This window comes from Anguilla anguilla, chromosome 18 (assembly GCF_013347855.1).
Source record: "Anguilla anguilla isolate fAngAng1 chromosome 18, fAngAng1.pri, whole genome shotgun sequence".
NCBI classification, from domain to species: domain Eukaryota; kingdom Metazoa; phylum Chordata; class Actinopteri; order Anguilliformes; family Anguillidae; genus Anguilla; species Anguilla anguilla.
This window is the reverse complement of record NC_049218.1, coordinates 19267510-19281750: the sequence shown is the minus strand read 5'-3', so window position 1 is coordinate 19281750 and position 14241 is coordinate 19267510. Positions and strand designations below refer to the sequence as shown.

The 14241-nt window shown below is 42.4% G+C and overlaps 2 protein-coding genes across 2 annotated transcripts; one reads left to right on the top strand and one right to left on the bottom strand.

Moving 5' to 3' along the window:
• Positions 1–92: 92 nt before the first annotated feature.
• LOC118217581 (polyribonucleotide nucleotidyltransferase 1, mitochondrial) lies at positions 93–9620 on the bottom strand. Its single transcript, XM_035399472.1, has 28 exons — positions 9390–9620; positions 9001–9061; positions 8695–8769; positions 8314–8419; positions 8186–8235; positions 7915–7978; positions 7763–7810; positions 7393–7506; positions 7102–7288; positions 6737–6788; positions 6486–6543; positions 6193–6289; positions 5878–5980; positions 5409–5479; positions 4970–5006; positions 4367–4433; positions 4186–4275; positions 3661–3714; positions 3378–3487; positions 3155–3226; positions 2996–3059; positions 2796–2879; positions 2624–2707; positions 2355–2461; positions 1888–1943; positions 1526–1604; positions 1212–1259; positions 93–557 (listed from the first exon to the last, which is right to left on the bottom strand). Exons 1-28 carry the CDS (start codon positions 9506–9508, stop codon positions 405–407), a joined length of 2310 nt encoding a protein of 769 aa, XP_035255363.1. The 5' UTR covers positions 9509–9620; the 3' UTR covers positions 93–404.
• Positions 9621–12241: 2621 nt separating this feature from the next.
• LOC118218348 (TOG array regulator of axonemal microtubules protein 2) lies at positions 12242–14189 on the top strand. The gene is made up of 4 exons (XM_035400946.1): positions 12242–12382; positions 12712–12931; positions 13197–13283; positions 13972–14189. The coding sequence occupies exons 1-4, from the start codon at positions 12242–12244 to the stop codon at positions 14187–14189; spliced, it is 666 nt and encodes a 221-aa protein (XP_035256837.1).
• The last annotated feature ends 52 nt before the right edge of the window (positions 14190–14241 follow it).

Here is a 14241-nt window from a genome sequence, read left to right as displayed (position 1 = left end):
AAAAGAAGTATACACCTTTCTTTGTTTTACGATAGAAAAAAACATGAATTTTCAATATGTACCTAGACAATAATATGAATGAATGCAAGCCCTAATTTTTCATGTTTATTTCACATTATCACACCAAAGCTTTTACATACATACAGACATACATACCAGAATATTATATAAAAAATATCAAAATATATAATAATACACGTGTATTTATATTATAGTCCAAATTGTTTTCTCATTCCATCATTCAAACATACACATTCATTCTGGTGTTTTTGTCTAACTGGTAACAGAAAAAAAAACGAGCTACAAGCTAGAAGCTCTGGTTTACTCCAACTGAGATACAGGTAGACATAAACATAATCACTGGGTGAGGTGGGTGGACACACCATTCAGATGAAAGTGAAGGGTCAAGAGGAGTCTGTCACATGAGCATTTCCTGTTCCCATGACAATGCTCTGCTTCTCACTCATGGTCTTGACCAGCATGGCAGCAGGAGCCTGAAGCACTTTACGTGACAGTCGCATCCTTCCGTCAATTGGGTCTCGTCCAAAATATTTAACCTGCGATCAAAATCCCATACTTCCGTCAAGCAGGCTCTGAATTGGCTCAAATTCACTTATAATAATGTATAAACAATGGCAACATAAATTAATATTTGTCACAGGGAGATGCTCTTCTAGGGAATATTTGTAATATAGGGTACAAATAACATGAAATGTCTTACAGTAGCATATTCTAGGATAGACAGAAAATAATTTAGCCACATACACAACACAGAATTTTGGTCCATGATGGCTCAGTTTCACCACACTTTAGACACGCTAGCCCTTTTTCAAAGGTAACTTTTGTCATATCTAAAACATCCCAACATCATACCACCTCAATAATTTTACTCGCAATGAAATTTTAAAAAGCTTAAACGGGATAATGTATGTCACTAATAGCATACTGTTATGAACTGAAGCATACAGACATAGAAACTGTGAAAGAGACTACTTACTGTCAGGAATACCACCCATATGGATTCCCCCTGTACTCAAAAATGTTTGAGAGCAAGAGCACTGATCTAGGATCAGTTTTCCTTTGTCCATATTCTAACTCTGTCATTTATGAGCCAAAAGGCAAAGCTGTTCCTAGATCAGTAGTCCCACTCATAGAAGATTTGTGAATACAGGTTTCCTGTTTCAACACAGCAAATGCTGGGGTCCACACACCTGAATCTGCTGTTCAACCTCAAGGCCAAGAGCACTCGGATGTTTTATCTGAAACGAGAGGAGAGCATTTCATCTCACTGATAGTACAGTCACAATATTGACCATGATTGTTTTACTTAATGAATGCAAAGAATCACACTGATAAAATCAACCATGTTACACAGCAATGCTTTCTGAAAACATTCATTTTGTCATTCGTTGATCACACACAATTATGAAAATAAAGTAATGTGCAACTGTTCCCATCCCTGAACTACTGTCTCAATCACTATGCTTTCTGATCTCCGGTGTGTGATGGACGAGCAGACACTTACTCGCTTGTGGTCCAGCTGGGAGTTGTGGAGCAGAACAGGGGTCATGTTTGGATACAGCTTCACCATGACTCCGCTGTCCCTGTGGAGGGAAGAGAAGTTAGAGAGCATTCCAGGTACTCACAAACCCATCACTGTGCTCACACACATCCGCTCTGAGGTACTCACAAACCCATCACTGTGCTCACACACATCCGCTCTGAGGTACTCACAAACCCATCACTGTGCTCACACACCATCTGCTCTGAGGTACTCACAAACCCATCACTGTGCTCTCATACATCTGCTCTGAGGTACTCACAAACCTAAACAATTTCAGGCTAAAAGCTGCGCTTTGTTAGCACACACTGGTGATGTAGGCATACCTTATTTCCGTGATGGTTGCTGTGTAGACCGCACCAAACTCCAGCTGCATTTCTTGCTATATATTAAGACAGGCATCAGCATTGAGGCATTCTCACTATCAATCAATTTCAGCCATGTTTCCTGTCTGGTGCTCTAATTTACGTTATAATACAATTACTGAAACAAACAATGGTCAAAATAACGTACTGTAAATTACTGTTCTGTCTAAGCCCCCAAAATAAAATATTTTGAAACTAACTGGATAAAAAAATACTGGAAAGATTTTTTAACTTTAGCATTAGCCTTTCTTCAGAACAATACTAATACTAGTATTTCAAAACTGAAAACAAACACATATATATACAGTATATTGCACAATGCCAGCAGTGTTATTGGTGAACGGTGACCGATTATGGCCATGCGCTGCTCCACACAGCACGCTGGCCCTGACCATCACTGAAGCGGTTCAGAAGGCTGTCTGACTCACGTCATCTTTGCACAGCTCTGCGATGAAGTCCTGCGCTTCGTTCATGGCACTGGGAGTCGGTGCGAACACAGAGAAGGTCTCCTCATCCACCTGGTTTATAGTCACACCTGTCCAAAGGTAACGACACTACTGTAAGCTACTGTCACTAAATTTCAGATATACAACACGTTTCGTATCGCCATTGTTTTGCATGATGAAAGCAGACACAACGTCATTTGTATCAGCAGATAAGCGATGTTCGGTTGTCTCTGAGGAAATGGCAGACTCGCCTGCCTGGGCTTGCAGTCTGCGAAGGTTGTAGCCCCCTGGACCCACAAACCGCGCTCGTCTGGAGACAGGCACTCTGACCGTCTCTACGGAGACAGGAAGTGGGAACAGTAAAAACCACACATCCCCACACCAGTGTCCAAGCACACATTCAGAGAGTTCCTCTGGTCTTACCCACAACCGGTCCATTCTCCTTTCTGCTGGCCCTAGGTTTGGGAATGGTCTTATTCATGATGGCCAAAATCTCCCTCTTCGCCCCTGAAAGGAAATGTGAACAGAATACATGCTAATTAGCCTTTCGTATGTTTTTACACAGAAATATTGCACAGTGCTAATCCATGACTTGGTCTCTCCGGGCTGTAAGGGTTCCATACCTGTTGCTTGCTGGATTGCCTCCATTACAATTTTGAGAGGTAACCCAGGAATCTTTACATCAGCCTAGAAGAAAAATTGAAGCAATAATCTATTTATAAAGACACAAAAGGAATCTGCTGGGTGCGACAAACTGAGGAGGAATAAGATGAGTACTGCACCTGTAAGGCACTGATACCCTTGCTGGTGCCCGCCAATTTGAAATCCATGTCTCCGTTGTAATCCTCAATTCCCTGACATTAGATAAAAGCACATTAACTTACACAGTGGAAGATTTGCTATGTGTCATTTCAATTATCGCAAGAGTGATCGAGCATGTTTCCAGAGCAAGACAATTTCAGCAATAAAAATCATTGCGAACATTAGAAATTCACGTGGCCGTACGAGGATGTCTGTGAGTAGCCTGTAGTCCTGGATCTCCGACGGTTTCTCCGGGTTTGCCTTGGAGATGAGGCCTATGGCGACTCCAGCCACCGGGGACGAGATTGGCACGCCTACAAGCCACCAAGCATTCATTTTATTCTCAGAATCAGTCTGCATTTCCATATGTCATGTTTCCTCATAGCATTGAACAAGGAAAACAAATTGAATTCATTGCCAAAGTTGCCTGCACAATGCTCTGAATCACCAGTGGTGACGTTCAACTGCTTGGGCGGCTCACACATACCTGCATCCATGAGAGCCAGGCTGCCCCCACACACTGATGCCATGGACGAAGAACCTGAGGCACAAACAAAGCAGAGTAAAAAAGACTAGCACTAACTTCAGTCAATCCATTTTTATTCTGTAGGTTGTTACACATTGCTTCAAAATGGACCTCAGCAAAACTGGTTGAAAACAACTCACTGACCCCTTAAAAGGTGATTGGGTTTACACTACACAGGGTTTTAATTAATCTTTGGTTCATTTGTCAGGGACAGTGATGTAAATAATGAACAATCCTGTAATGAACAGTACTGCAAATATGCCAGTTAGCCAAAAGGCTATTTCTCATCTGTAGTCCCTTGTTAGATGTAAAACAGGCTAGCTAAAAGTCATTAACTCAAATACATGATGAAAAATACATTAAAATACAAATGCAAATGCATTAATGGGTAGACCCCATTAAGCAGCACAGGATTTAACTCGGGACTGAACTCAGTGCAGGGTTAACCAGAAGACCAGTATTATACTGGAGAAGAAGGGAGCTCACCGTTAGACTCTAACACTTCTGACGTGACTCGTATGGTGAAGGGGAAGTCGGAGGGGATGACGGGTTTTAAACCCTTCTCTGCCAGGGCCCCTGCAAGGAGAGCAACACTGCTGTGAGCCAGCCTGCAAGAGGGGCGGACGCGTTTCTCCCATGAGCCTCTGCTCCTGAAACAGACACCTACCGTGACCGAGCTCCCGGCGGTTCACCCCTCCCAGTTTCCCGATCTCGTTGGTGGCATAGGGAGGGAACTGAAACACAGACCAATAAGCCCTTTACTAAGAACCAGATCAACTGCTGGGTTACTGCCATATTAGAACATGACTGCAATAGTTAATTATGTAAAATTCACATTTCCTCATTTAATGATATGCAGTGTGCTGCATATGCCTGTGGATAATCTGACCTATGCAGCACACTGCATATCATTAAATGAGGAAAAGTGAATTTTATTTGATTGGATTATTTTACACACATGATCATGTGAATACATGGGGATCTTACATGGGTGTCACAACTGGCAACAGTTCTAATGTAAATTGGGGAATTGATAATACTGTAACACTGGAGTGTACCAGTGTATATTATCAATACTGCAAGCTTACAATCACTAAACGCTCCCGCCTTGTTATTACTTTGTTATGTTCGTATGCTAAGTAAGTACCAAAATATAATAGGAATAAGCACATCAGCTGGGATCTGCCATCAGCACAGCTGTGTTTCAAAATAAATTATAGAATTATAAATTATACACTAAATGAGCCATTCCAGTAAAAACAACACCCACCTCATAGTGTAGCATGAAGTTCTTTTCTTTGATTCCACTGTTAAAAAGAAACACAATAAATGCAGTAATTAATTCAACTGGAATTAAAATTAAATTCTTGCATCACAGTCTAACACAATGTCATGTTACACTGTCATCTTCAAGTAAAGAAAACCCAACATACTGCTCAGAGCTCCCACTGCTGCTTAGGAATCTTGGTATCACTTTTGTGATAAAGTTCTCCCTTTCATTTTAAATCCAGTGACCGTGATGAGTAACTCAAAACCTCAATCACCTCCTCTTCAAATTACATCACAATTCAGATACAGAGTTCTTGCATATGGTTTAGGCCCTAAACCATATTCAGATGGCCTTAAGCTATATGATAATTATATGCCCCCAAAACATTGTGCCTTACTCACTACGCATTATATAACCCTGAAAGCACAGTGTTCCTTACCTTAAAGCAGCAGTGACGGGGTCAGCTTTCACACTGGATTCTATAGAATCAAAGGTTACAGTACAGAGCACCTGCAAGATAAGCAAAAGCAAACAGAACCGTTACGATGGCACAGTAAAAATGTTCCCATGAGTTTCCTCCTACACCACAGTCACAAGCCTGGCTTTCCACAGTCAGAGTAAGGACCTGACTCACTGAGGCCATTAAAGATAACGTGTCACTTATCGTAAAGTATGATATTGGGTTCTTCAATGAATTGAACAATTCTTGGCTAGCTTAACTGCCCCAGTTACCACAACCCCCCCAGCACCCGCACATGTTTGCTAGCATTCTGGTGCATAATGGCTCCCATGGTGTACCATGAAACAACTTTACACTGTGAAGCACTTCAACAAATTGTATTTGAAAATACAATTTTATTATTATTATTATTATTATTATTATTATTATTATGTAAGAGAAAGAACACCTGCGTCTGTCCCCTCTGGAAAAGAGCAGAACCGTGGACCGGTCTGAGGATGTCCACCTCACAGGAAATGTCTCTCAAAGACGTCAGATCCCTCCCATCACACCTGTGGCCACAGAATAGCATGCAGTCACACACCCCATTATCAGACACGCTACAGCTAAACCACATAAAACACAGAATGAACACACAACATACTTTCAGGATATCGATCAATCCGTCATATTTGCCTCATGTGAAAGACACTGATAAGGACACGTAAATACACACATGCGTGCATGTTACTGGGAGAGCTTGAATAACATGAAAACTACCTGCCTTCTGTATTCATTAAGTACTAAATTGCGAAAGACCTCCTTGGAAACAGTGTTGAAGGCTTCAATCACATCATAAGGCTCAGCCTCAGGAAACTTTTCTGAAAAGCAAACACTTTTAATCAAATTTGTGAAAGAACGTTTTCTGGAGCTTTTGGAAAAAAGTCAAATTCATTCAAGAGGCAAACACTGATCACATAAGACAACCCCTGTATGAGTGAGCAGAACAGCTCAGTGAGAATAAGCAGATCCATCACACACCACCTCTAAACTGCCCCTCTGTACCCCACACACTACCTTTAATCTGCCCCTCTGTGTCCAGTCGTATGCTGTTGATGGCCTCATCTCTAGAAATCTGCAGGTAAAACAGGTACACCATATCAGTGACTGTAGCATCATGTAGCATTATACACTGTCATACAGCATCATACAGTGTCATAACGTGTCAAACAACCTCAAACAGCATCACACAGCATCATACAGGGTCAAACAGCACCATACAAAATCATACAGCACCACACAGGACTGCACAAGGCCTTCATGCTTACTTTGTCATGGGAAAAGTCAGTGAAAACAGCATAAATCTTATCCGACGCCAATCTGAAAGCAAGCCAAAGCAGAATCAGTTCAGCATAGTCATGACGCCCTACCTGTGTAACTATTCAAACACCAAGAAAATGACTAGATTATTTCACGAAACTGTACCAGTTTCCGTAAGTTGGTACCAACACACACTACTCAAAACTGTTTATTAAGGCTTAATATTAGTTTAAATGCCCTGCTAAAATACCAGATCATGCACATCTGCACTCAGGAAAAGGGTCCCCCCCCCCCCCAAATCCCAGATGTAAAGCATAAATGATGGGACTAGCAGCCGGCAGATCCTGTAGGGTGCCAGGGGGGGTGGACTCACTGTTGCGCATACGCTACCATCTCCGGGACAGCAGTGAAGAGTTTTGGAGGGGTGCGTTTGGACACGCCCAGCTCCCGGACCAGCTGCTGGATGCCCAGGACGATCTGCTGTATGTGTTTGATGCCCAGCTTCACAGCGTGGCAGAAGTCCTGCTGCAGCACGTTGTCTGCAGCCGCCTCCATCATCACTGGGACAGACAGACAGACAGACAGGGCAGGTGTGTGTAAAAGAGGGCAGGATGTGCATAAACGGGCAGGGTACGTACATGGGCGGGGCATATGATGGACTCACCTACTTGACTGTGAAGGGCTCCCGCCACCACCAGGTTCAGTGTGCTGGACGCCATCTGCTTTCGGGTCGGATTCACTAGGAACTCGCCATCTACCAGGCCCATTCGCACCGCACCTGACCACCAAGAACCAGGTGAACAGTGATAATCACACTCTGACAGACCAGTATTCTACCTGATTAACCATTCCAGCTGACTAATGATTATCACACTAACAGAACAGTATACCACACCGCATGACACAATCTGAAGCTTACGGACAAACTGAAGTTGCCTCTGGCCAAACTGAAGCTGACTCGAGCAAAATTAAAGCGGAATCTACGACAAGCTGAAGCTGAAGGTAGTTCCATGGCTAAGCTGAATTGGACTCACCAATAGGCCCATTCCATGGGATGTCAGAGAGAGCAAGAGCTGCTGAGGCTGTGGGCACAGATGACATATTAATAATTAAATGAGATGCACAACTTATTTTATTCATTTTTTAAAAATGTGTTGATGACTGTTAAACGCAAGTGCTCTCTCACCCCCATTGATCGCAAGAACGTCTGGGTCATTCACTCCATCAACAGCTAACAGGTTACACACAACCTTTAGTAAAAAAGTGAAATAACAACATATTACATTGGCAAATGCCTAAAGAAGACATAATAAAACATAAGCTGTAAGTCTATAAAGAAAATTTAATTTGGGAAATGTTGAATATACTGTATCAGTAGGTATACAAAATCGAAGCCTTATAAAACACTCTGAGACAGAATTACTAAATTCTGATGATACAAAATGCTAAAAACTCACCTGTGTGTCATAGAAATAACCAGCAGGGAACAGTGGCCTGATGGACCTATCTGGTATAAAAGAAGAAGAAATTATAATCCACCACTCCTGTGCCAGACCACCTGAATGACAGTAGGCCCTGCTCTCACCTATCAGTCGGCTGGTGAGGATCTCATCGTCGGTCGTGCCCAGCTCTCTCCGGAGGTGGTTGGTGGGTATCCTGCCAGCGGCTGCTGCTTTGCGCCTGTAGTCCACCTGATAATGAGACATACAGCCTGGCTGACGCGCTGCAAACTTCTGAAAACTCACTTGTTAAAAAATTTTCCTTTATTTTTCCAGGTGAATCGCAGTGAGATAATTCTCCTTTTCAAAGGAGCCCTGAACAAGGTGAACACTGCGGCAGTACACATTCACAGTGGCGCAGCAGCAAAAACCCACTATTTACAAGAAACAGTGAGGACAGAAGCAACCAAGGAGCTGAGTACCTGATGAGTCTAAACAAGGTGAAATAGCAGTAGGTTGACACTTACTACGAGTGGCATGAATTGAGAGGAGGTGGGCTTTGTTTTGCTCACAGCGGTCACCATCACAGAGGTATCCCCAAGCTGAAATGAGAGGGTAGCTTGGTCTCGCATATGCATCACTTGTCTGCTCAATATCTGTCAGTACTGACGTCAAAATAGGCTTTTTCTCAACAAAAACTCATATTCATTTCAATTGTTTATTTTAACTTATATCATTCACTATCTGCGTTCAGTCATTTCAGCAGCTACTGGACCTGAGAAAACTGCAACGTTAACCCTAGAACCTACTAAGGGGAATCCCAAGACTTGTACCTGTACAACAGCACATCCATCGGCAAACCTGGCAAGTCTGCCCGTCGATATCTCAAGTTTTCTAAAAACAAGGGGACACGTCAATGTCAATTACATCGAACTGCACAAACTCGCAGTTACAGAAATTGTAGTAGCAGTACTGCTTATGCAATCTGGGCGTTCATTTAGCATAGGACGCTGTACTAGGTGCTTTACTGAGCTAACTGCATCACATAAGATTATCCGATCGGCATATAGCTAGCATACATGAGAGTACATGTTTCGGTGCCACACATGAATCATCAATTCAACCAACATGACAGAAACAAAATGTACTATCTGTCACTGATCCTTGTAACTATCAACTCTGGTTAGCTAGCTGATGTTAGCAAGAAGCTATGTAATCTCACCTTTCCCCCAAGTCAACCCCAACCTTCTTGACGGTGCCATGCTTGCCCCAAACACTTTGGTGACAGTGTCGCAAATTAAACCGGGCTACTCTGAACCCAAGGACGAGAAAATGTTTCATATCCGAGGGACCATTTGCTTGTTTTTCCCCAAATAAAAATCAATTTTGAAACTACTACTCCAGCCGAGTCCACCTCCAATGCGCACATGTGCGGAAGTGCTCTCCAGTCATTGGATATTTGCAGTGCATCTTTGAACATGGTAGTTGGACCACCAACACGCTGACAGTTTAGTTCCAGTGTTTATGGGAAAACGCTGTACTGTACTTGTTGAGGTCTTCAAAATCAAAGCTTCACATTTTGGCGATCACATTTTGGTTACCGTTTACAAGCGTCACATTTGGCAGGTCATAAAACAATCAAGCCCCTAAGGATCGCGCTTTTCGAGAAAAGATTGTGCCTAATTATTTTTTATAGGCTACAGGAGAAGTGACAGTATTATTGGCACCTTCGGTAAAGATGCACAGAAAAAGACTGTAAAAACAAGTAATATCATCACTGAGATTTACTTTATTCATTAGTACTAATGATTTAAAAAATATAAAAAATAAATTATATGGTGAGCTCCATCATAAAGTTTGGGACAAAGACATGTTGTTAAAGTTTCACTTTTATTCGGCACCCCTGTGATTAGTACTTGATACAGGCTTGCCTGACAAATATAATGGCACTCAGGCTGGAAAACACATTTGGAGGGATCTTGAATAATTATTTCATGCAGAATTAAAAGAGAAGGCCTGTCAGTGTTTTATTCCTCTTTCTGGGAAACCGGATCAGATACATCCACTGAGCTGTATAAGAGATATAAATCCTGACTGACGCGCATATACTGTGTAGTTCATTGGATACATCTAATAATGGTAATAATCAAGATTCTTGACAGCGGGTTATTTTTCTCCAAAGGAAAAAAATAGTCATAAACCTCCCGGAATGTGTCCAGTGGGACGTCTATGGCGTCATAGAATTGGCTGCCTAATGCTGTGACGTCATTCGTGGATCCCGACGATACTTTCTACACTAATTTCACCGATCATTTTTTGTTATTGTAAGGAGACACGGAAGACGTCACGGGGGTGTAAATCTTATAAAACCCAGTTGACTTATTTTATCTATGGGGTTGTTGTTGCATTTGCAATAGTATGTTTTAGTTCATTTTAAGGCCGACCATGATTTATCATGGGTCAGGCTTGTTCTAAAAACCTGAATGAGGACAACAGAGCTAGTCAGGATAATGTAAGGCACCCTTCTGGTGGTAAGTGACTTTCACTGTAAGGTTGGCAATATAACTAGCAAGGCATGGTTATCACTAGCTATCTGGTTTAGCTCAATTCTGGGAGGTGAGTAAGCTGTGTTGTATGCAGACTATAAAACAGTTTTAATTAGCTGACAAGCATGAAATTGAAATCAGGTCTCATTCTTGTTATTTTACTAATAAGCAACTAAACCAACTTCCATTAGCTAACTTAAAAGCAAATGAATATAAAAATACATGGTTTTACTTTGTTGTAGTAAAGTTCAGTGTAGAGTGGAACAAGACTAGGAAACATATGGCTGGACCTAACACATGATCCGGCCGACCAATGGTGTAACTTTATCACTCAGTCACTCAGTCAGTCACAGACATTCGCGTTTGTAGGGCTGGTCCCGCTGTTGCAGTCCAGCCAAAAATACTTGTGCCTTATCAGCTGTCTCAAATTCCAAATATCACCAAGCCAATGGCAGCATATTTTTCAAGAGCTTGTGTGATACTGTTTGTGTGACTAATTACCAGAAATGGTTTTGTCAAGGGTTGCTTAGAGATGTAAAATTTTCATGTTTTAATTCTAGATGCTGAACTCCTCTTCTTGGTCACATTTGAGAATGCGAAACACAGAAATGGAATAGCATCAGAGCCACCTGGGCCCTCAGCCCCAAGGCCCACAGAGAAGCAGCTGAGGACTAAGGGTAGCAGGAGCCCCACCCCCTGCAATGTGCATGCTGGGAAAGCCCAGGCTGAAAGCACCAACCAACTGATATGGCTGAGCTCTGTCTCCCCGAGTGACAGCTTTCCAGCGGGGGGGAGAATTTATGTTGTCAGGAAGATGAAGCTGCCTGATGACAGGGTACAGTCTGCCATCGACGAGGTTCCCGAGCCGAAGAAGGTCTTTATTGTCAGAAAAGCCTGCCCCAAAAGGCTTAAGGAAGTCACTGACTTTGGACAGACTAAGTCCTTAAAGAAGGGCACTAATTCACTTGCTCAGGTGGGTTCCTCCCTATAAACATTGATATTTCCCATATTGGGCATGAATACAAATGAACTGATGTGCATATCAAAACAGAAAACAGTGCTTTAAAGCTGAGGAGTTTATTGAACGGTTTTCAAAATGCTTCCAGTTTGTGCCTCAATTACTCTTGAGCAATGGCAGGAGGCCAATGATATGTGGAAATAAATTCTTCTTATTTCAAACCCAAATATAATTGACTTTTCAATGACTATATAGTCAAATAATAAAGGCTTCTATACTTTTTTTCACTGGAGGTTGACTGGAGTTTTAGCTAACTGATTTTCTTCTACAAATACGATTGCTTTTGAAACTCATTTGTTAGTTTGTGTTCTAAAGCAAATGGAGGTTGTTATACCTTAACATACATTGTTACTCATCATGTAATGCTGAGGATCTCCTTCACAGGGCATGTACAAAACACCAGGAAGTATTCGGAGCATTGTCCTTGGCCAATCAGAGAGCCAACCCTGGAAAAACACACTTCCTAGCCAATCAGAGAGCCAAGCCTTGTCACAGACACAGGTAGCCAAAATGGCATGCAAGGATACATACGTCAAGCAGCTGATGGCTCAGATGGGATCGAAATGCATCCAGAAGCGCATCAGTGCTATCAACCAGCTGGTGGATGACTGCATCCTAAAGCCAGGCATCATCATGTCCTGCATATTCCCGGTAATTCAGCCGAGCAAAATTCCACACATGGGATTTATTGTACATGCAACCATGGGCCCAGGTATTTTGGGTCCAGAAACAGCCATGATCTAAACAGAAGCCTTCTGAAGCAGTGCTTGATTAAACCATTGTCTTATTTATTAGTTTAGTGATTATTTGATAGGGATAGATTCATAGATACATTAAACAATAACCTGATTAATTTTACCGTAACATTAGTAGTTTACACTGCTTTCCAGTGCTTTTCAAAGATAATGTATCATAAATGAAAATGAACATGAACATATACTTCCAGAGGTAAACTGCTTTCTCATCCTCTCCTACGGAAGGTCTTTGACACCATCAGGGCCAGGCTGGTGGAATCAAATAGAATGGTGAATCTCCACATGTTGAAGGCCCTAGGGACCATAATACCTCAGATGAAGGAGAGATTGCACAAGGTGGTCTTCCTGTTGATCCCTGCCATCGTAGACAACCACCTCAATTCTAAGACCAACGCCATCTACAGTACTGCCCTTGCCGCGATCCGCAGTGTTGTACACAATCTTGGTGAGGTTCTTAGGGCCTGCCAGGCCCCCCAAGGGCATTCCCCTGTTGCAGATAACTCCCCTGTGCTTATATCTGTGCTGTTGCAGATAACTCCCCTGTGCTTATATCTGTGCTGTTCCAGATAACTCCCCCTGTGCTTATAGCTGTGCTGTTCCAGATAACTCCCCCTGTGCTTATAGCTGTGCTGTTTCAGATAACTCCCCCTGTGCTTATAGCTGTGCTGTTCCAGATAACCCCCTCCGTGCTTATATCTGTGCTGTTCCAGATAACTCCCTGCTGCTGGAGATTTTGGTCACCAAGGCCCAGCTCATCAGTGGAAATGCAAAGACAGACCTCACTGATACTGTTGCAGGTACTGTTTGGATATTATTATTATTAGTTGTAGTGGTGGTATTAGTAGTGGTGGTAGTGGTAGCAGTAATAATAATAATATTGAAAATTTAAAGAACATGTATCAGGAGCATTTATGTAGTTATGGTGTGTGAGGTTTCATGAAACAAAAATGGGAGGAGACACCATATGCTCTGAGCAAGCCACTGATTTGAGCCAATCATGTTTTTACTGCATATATATATATATATATATATATATATATATATATATATATACACACATATATTGTTTGGTTCCAACAAATAAATGATTGACAGCTCATTATAGCTCCAGTACCGGGGTTCATACAATCTCACTTTCCCTTGTTTTATGTTTTTGTTTCTGTCACAAATAATTGCAAGAAAGAGTGAGAAGACTGTGACGTGATGCGATGATGTAGGTGTGTTAGAATGTGATGAACTGTAAATGTGTTTGACTGTGATGTGCTGTAAATGTGTTTGACTGTGATGTTCTGTAAATGTGTTAGACTGTGATGGGCTGTAGATGTGTTTGACTGTGATGCGCTGTAAATGTGTTTACTGTGATGTTCTGTAAATGTGTTAGACTGTGATGCTCAGTAGATGTGTTTGACTGTGATGTGCTGTAAATGTGTTAGACTGTGATGCTCAGTAGATGTGTTTGACTGTGATGCGCTGCTTGTGTTTCAGGCATGGTGATGGAGCTGTACCCTCGCAGGCCTAAGATGGTGGAACAGCAAGTGCTTCCTCTGCTGTGGCACATGTTGGCCATCTGCAGCCGCAGTGCAGCCACAGTCACGCTGTTCAGGGCTCTGTACAGTCACATGGGGCCCAGGCTGTGGGCAGCAGCTGCCTGTCAGCCCCTCAGCATCCGGAAGGGTCTGCAGCACCTGCTCAGCTCTGCCTGATTAACTCGTGGGGGCCAGGGAGGGAAAAAGAACATCATAAGTGTGTTCCGCA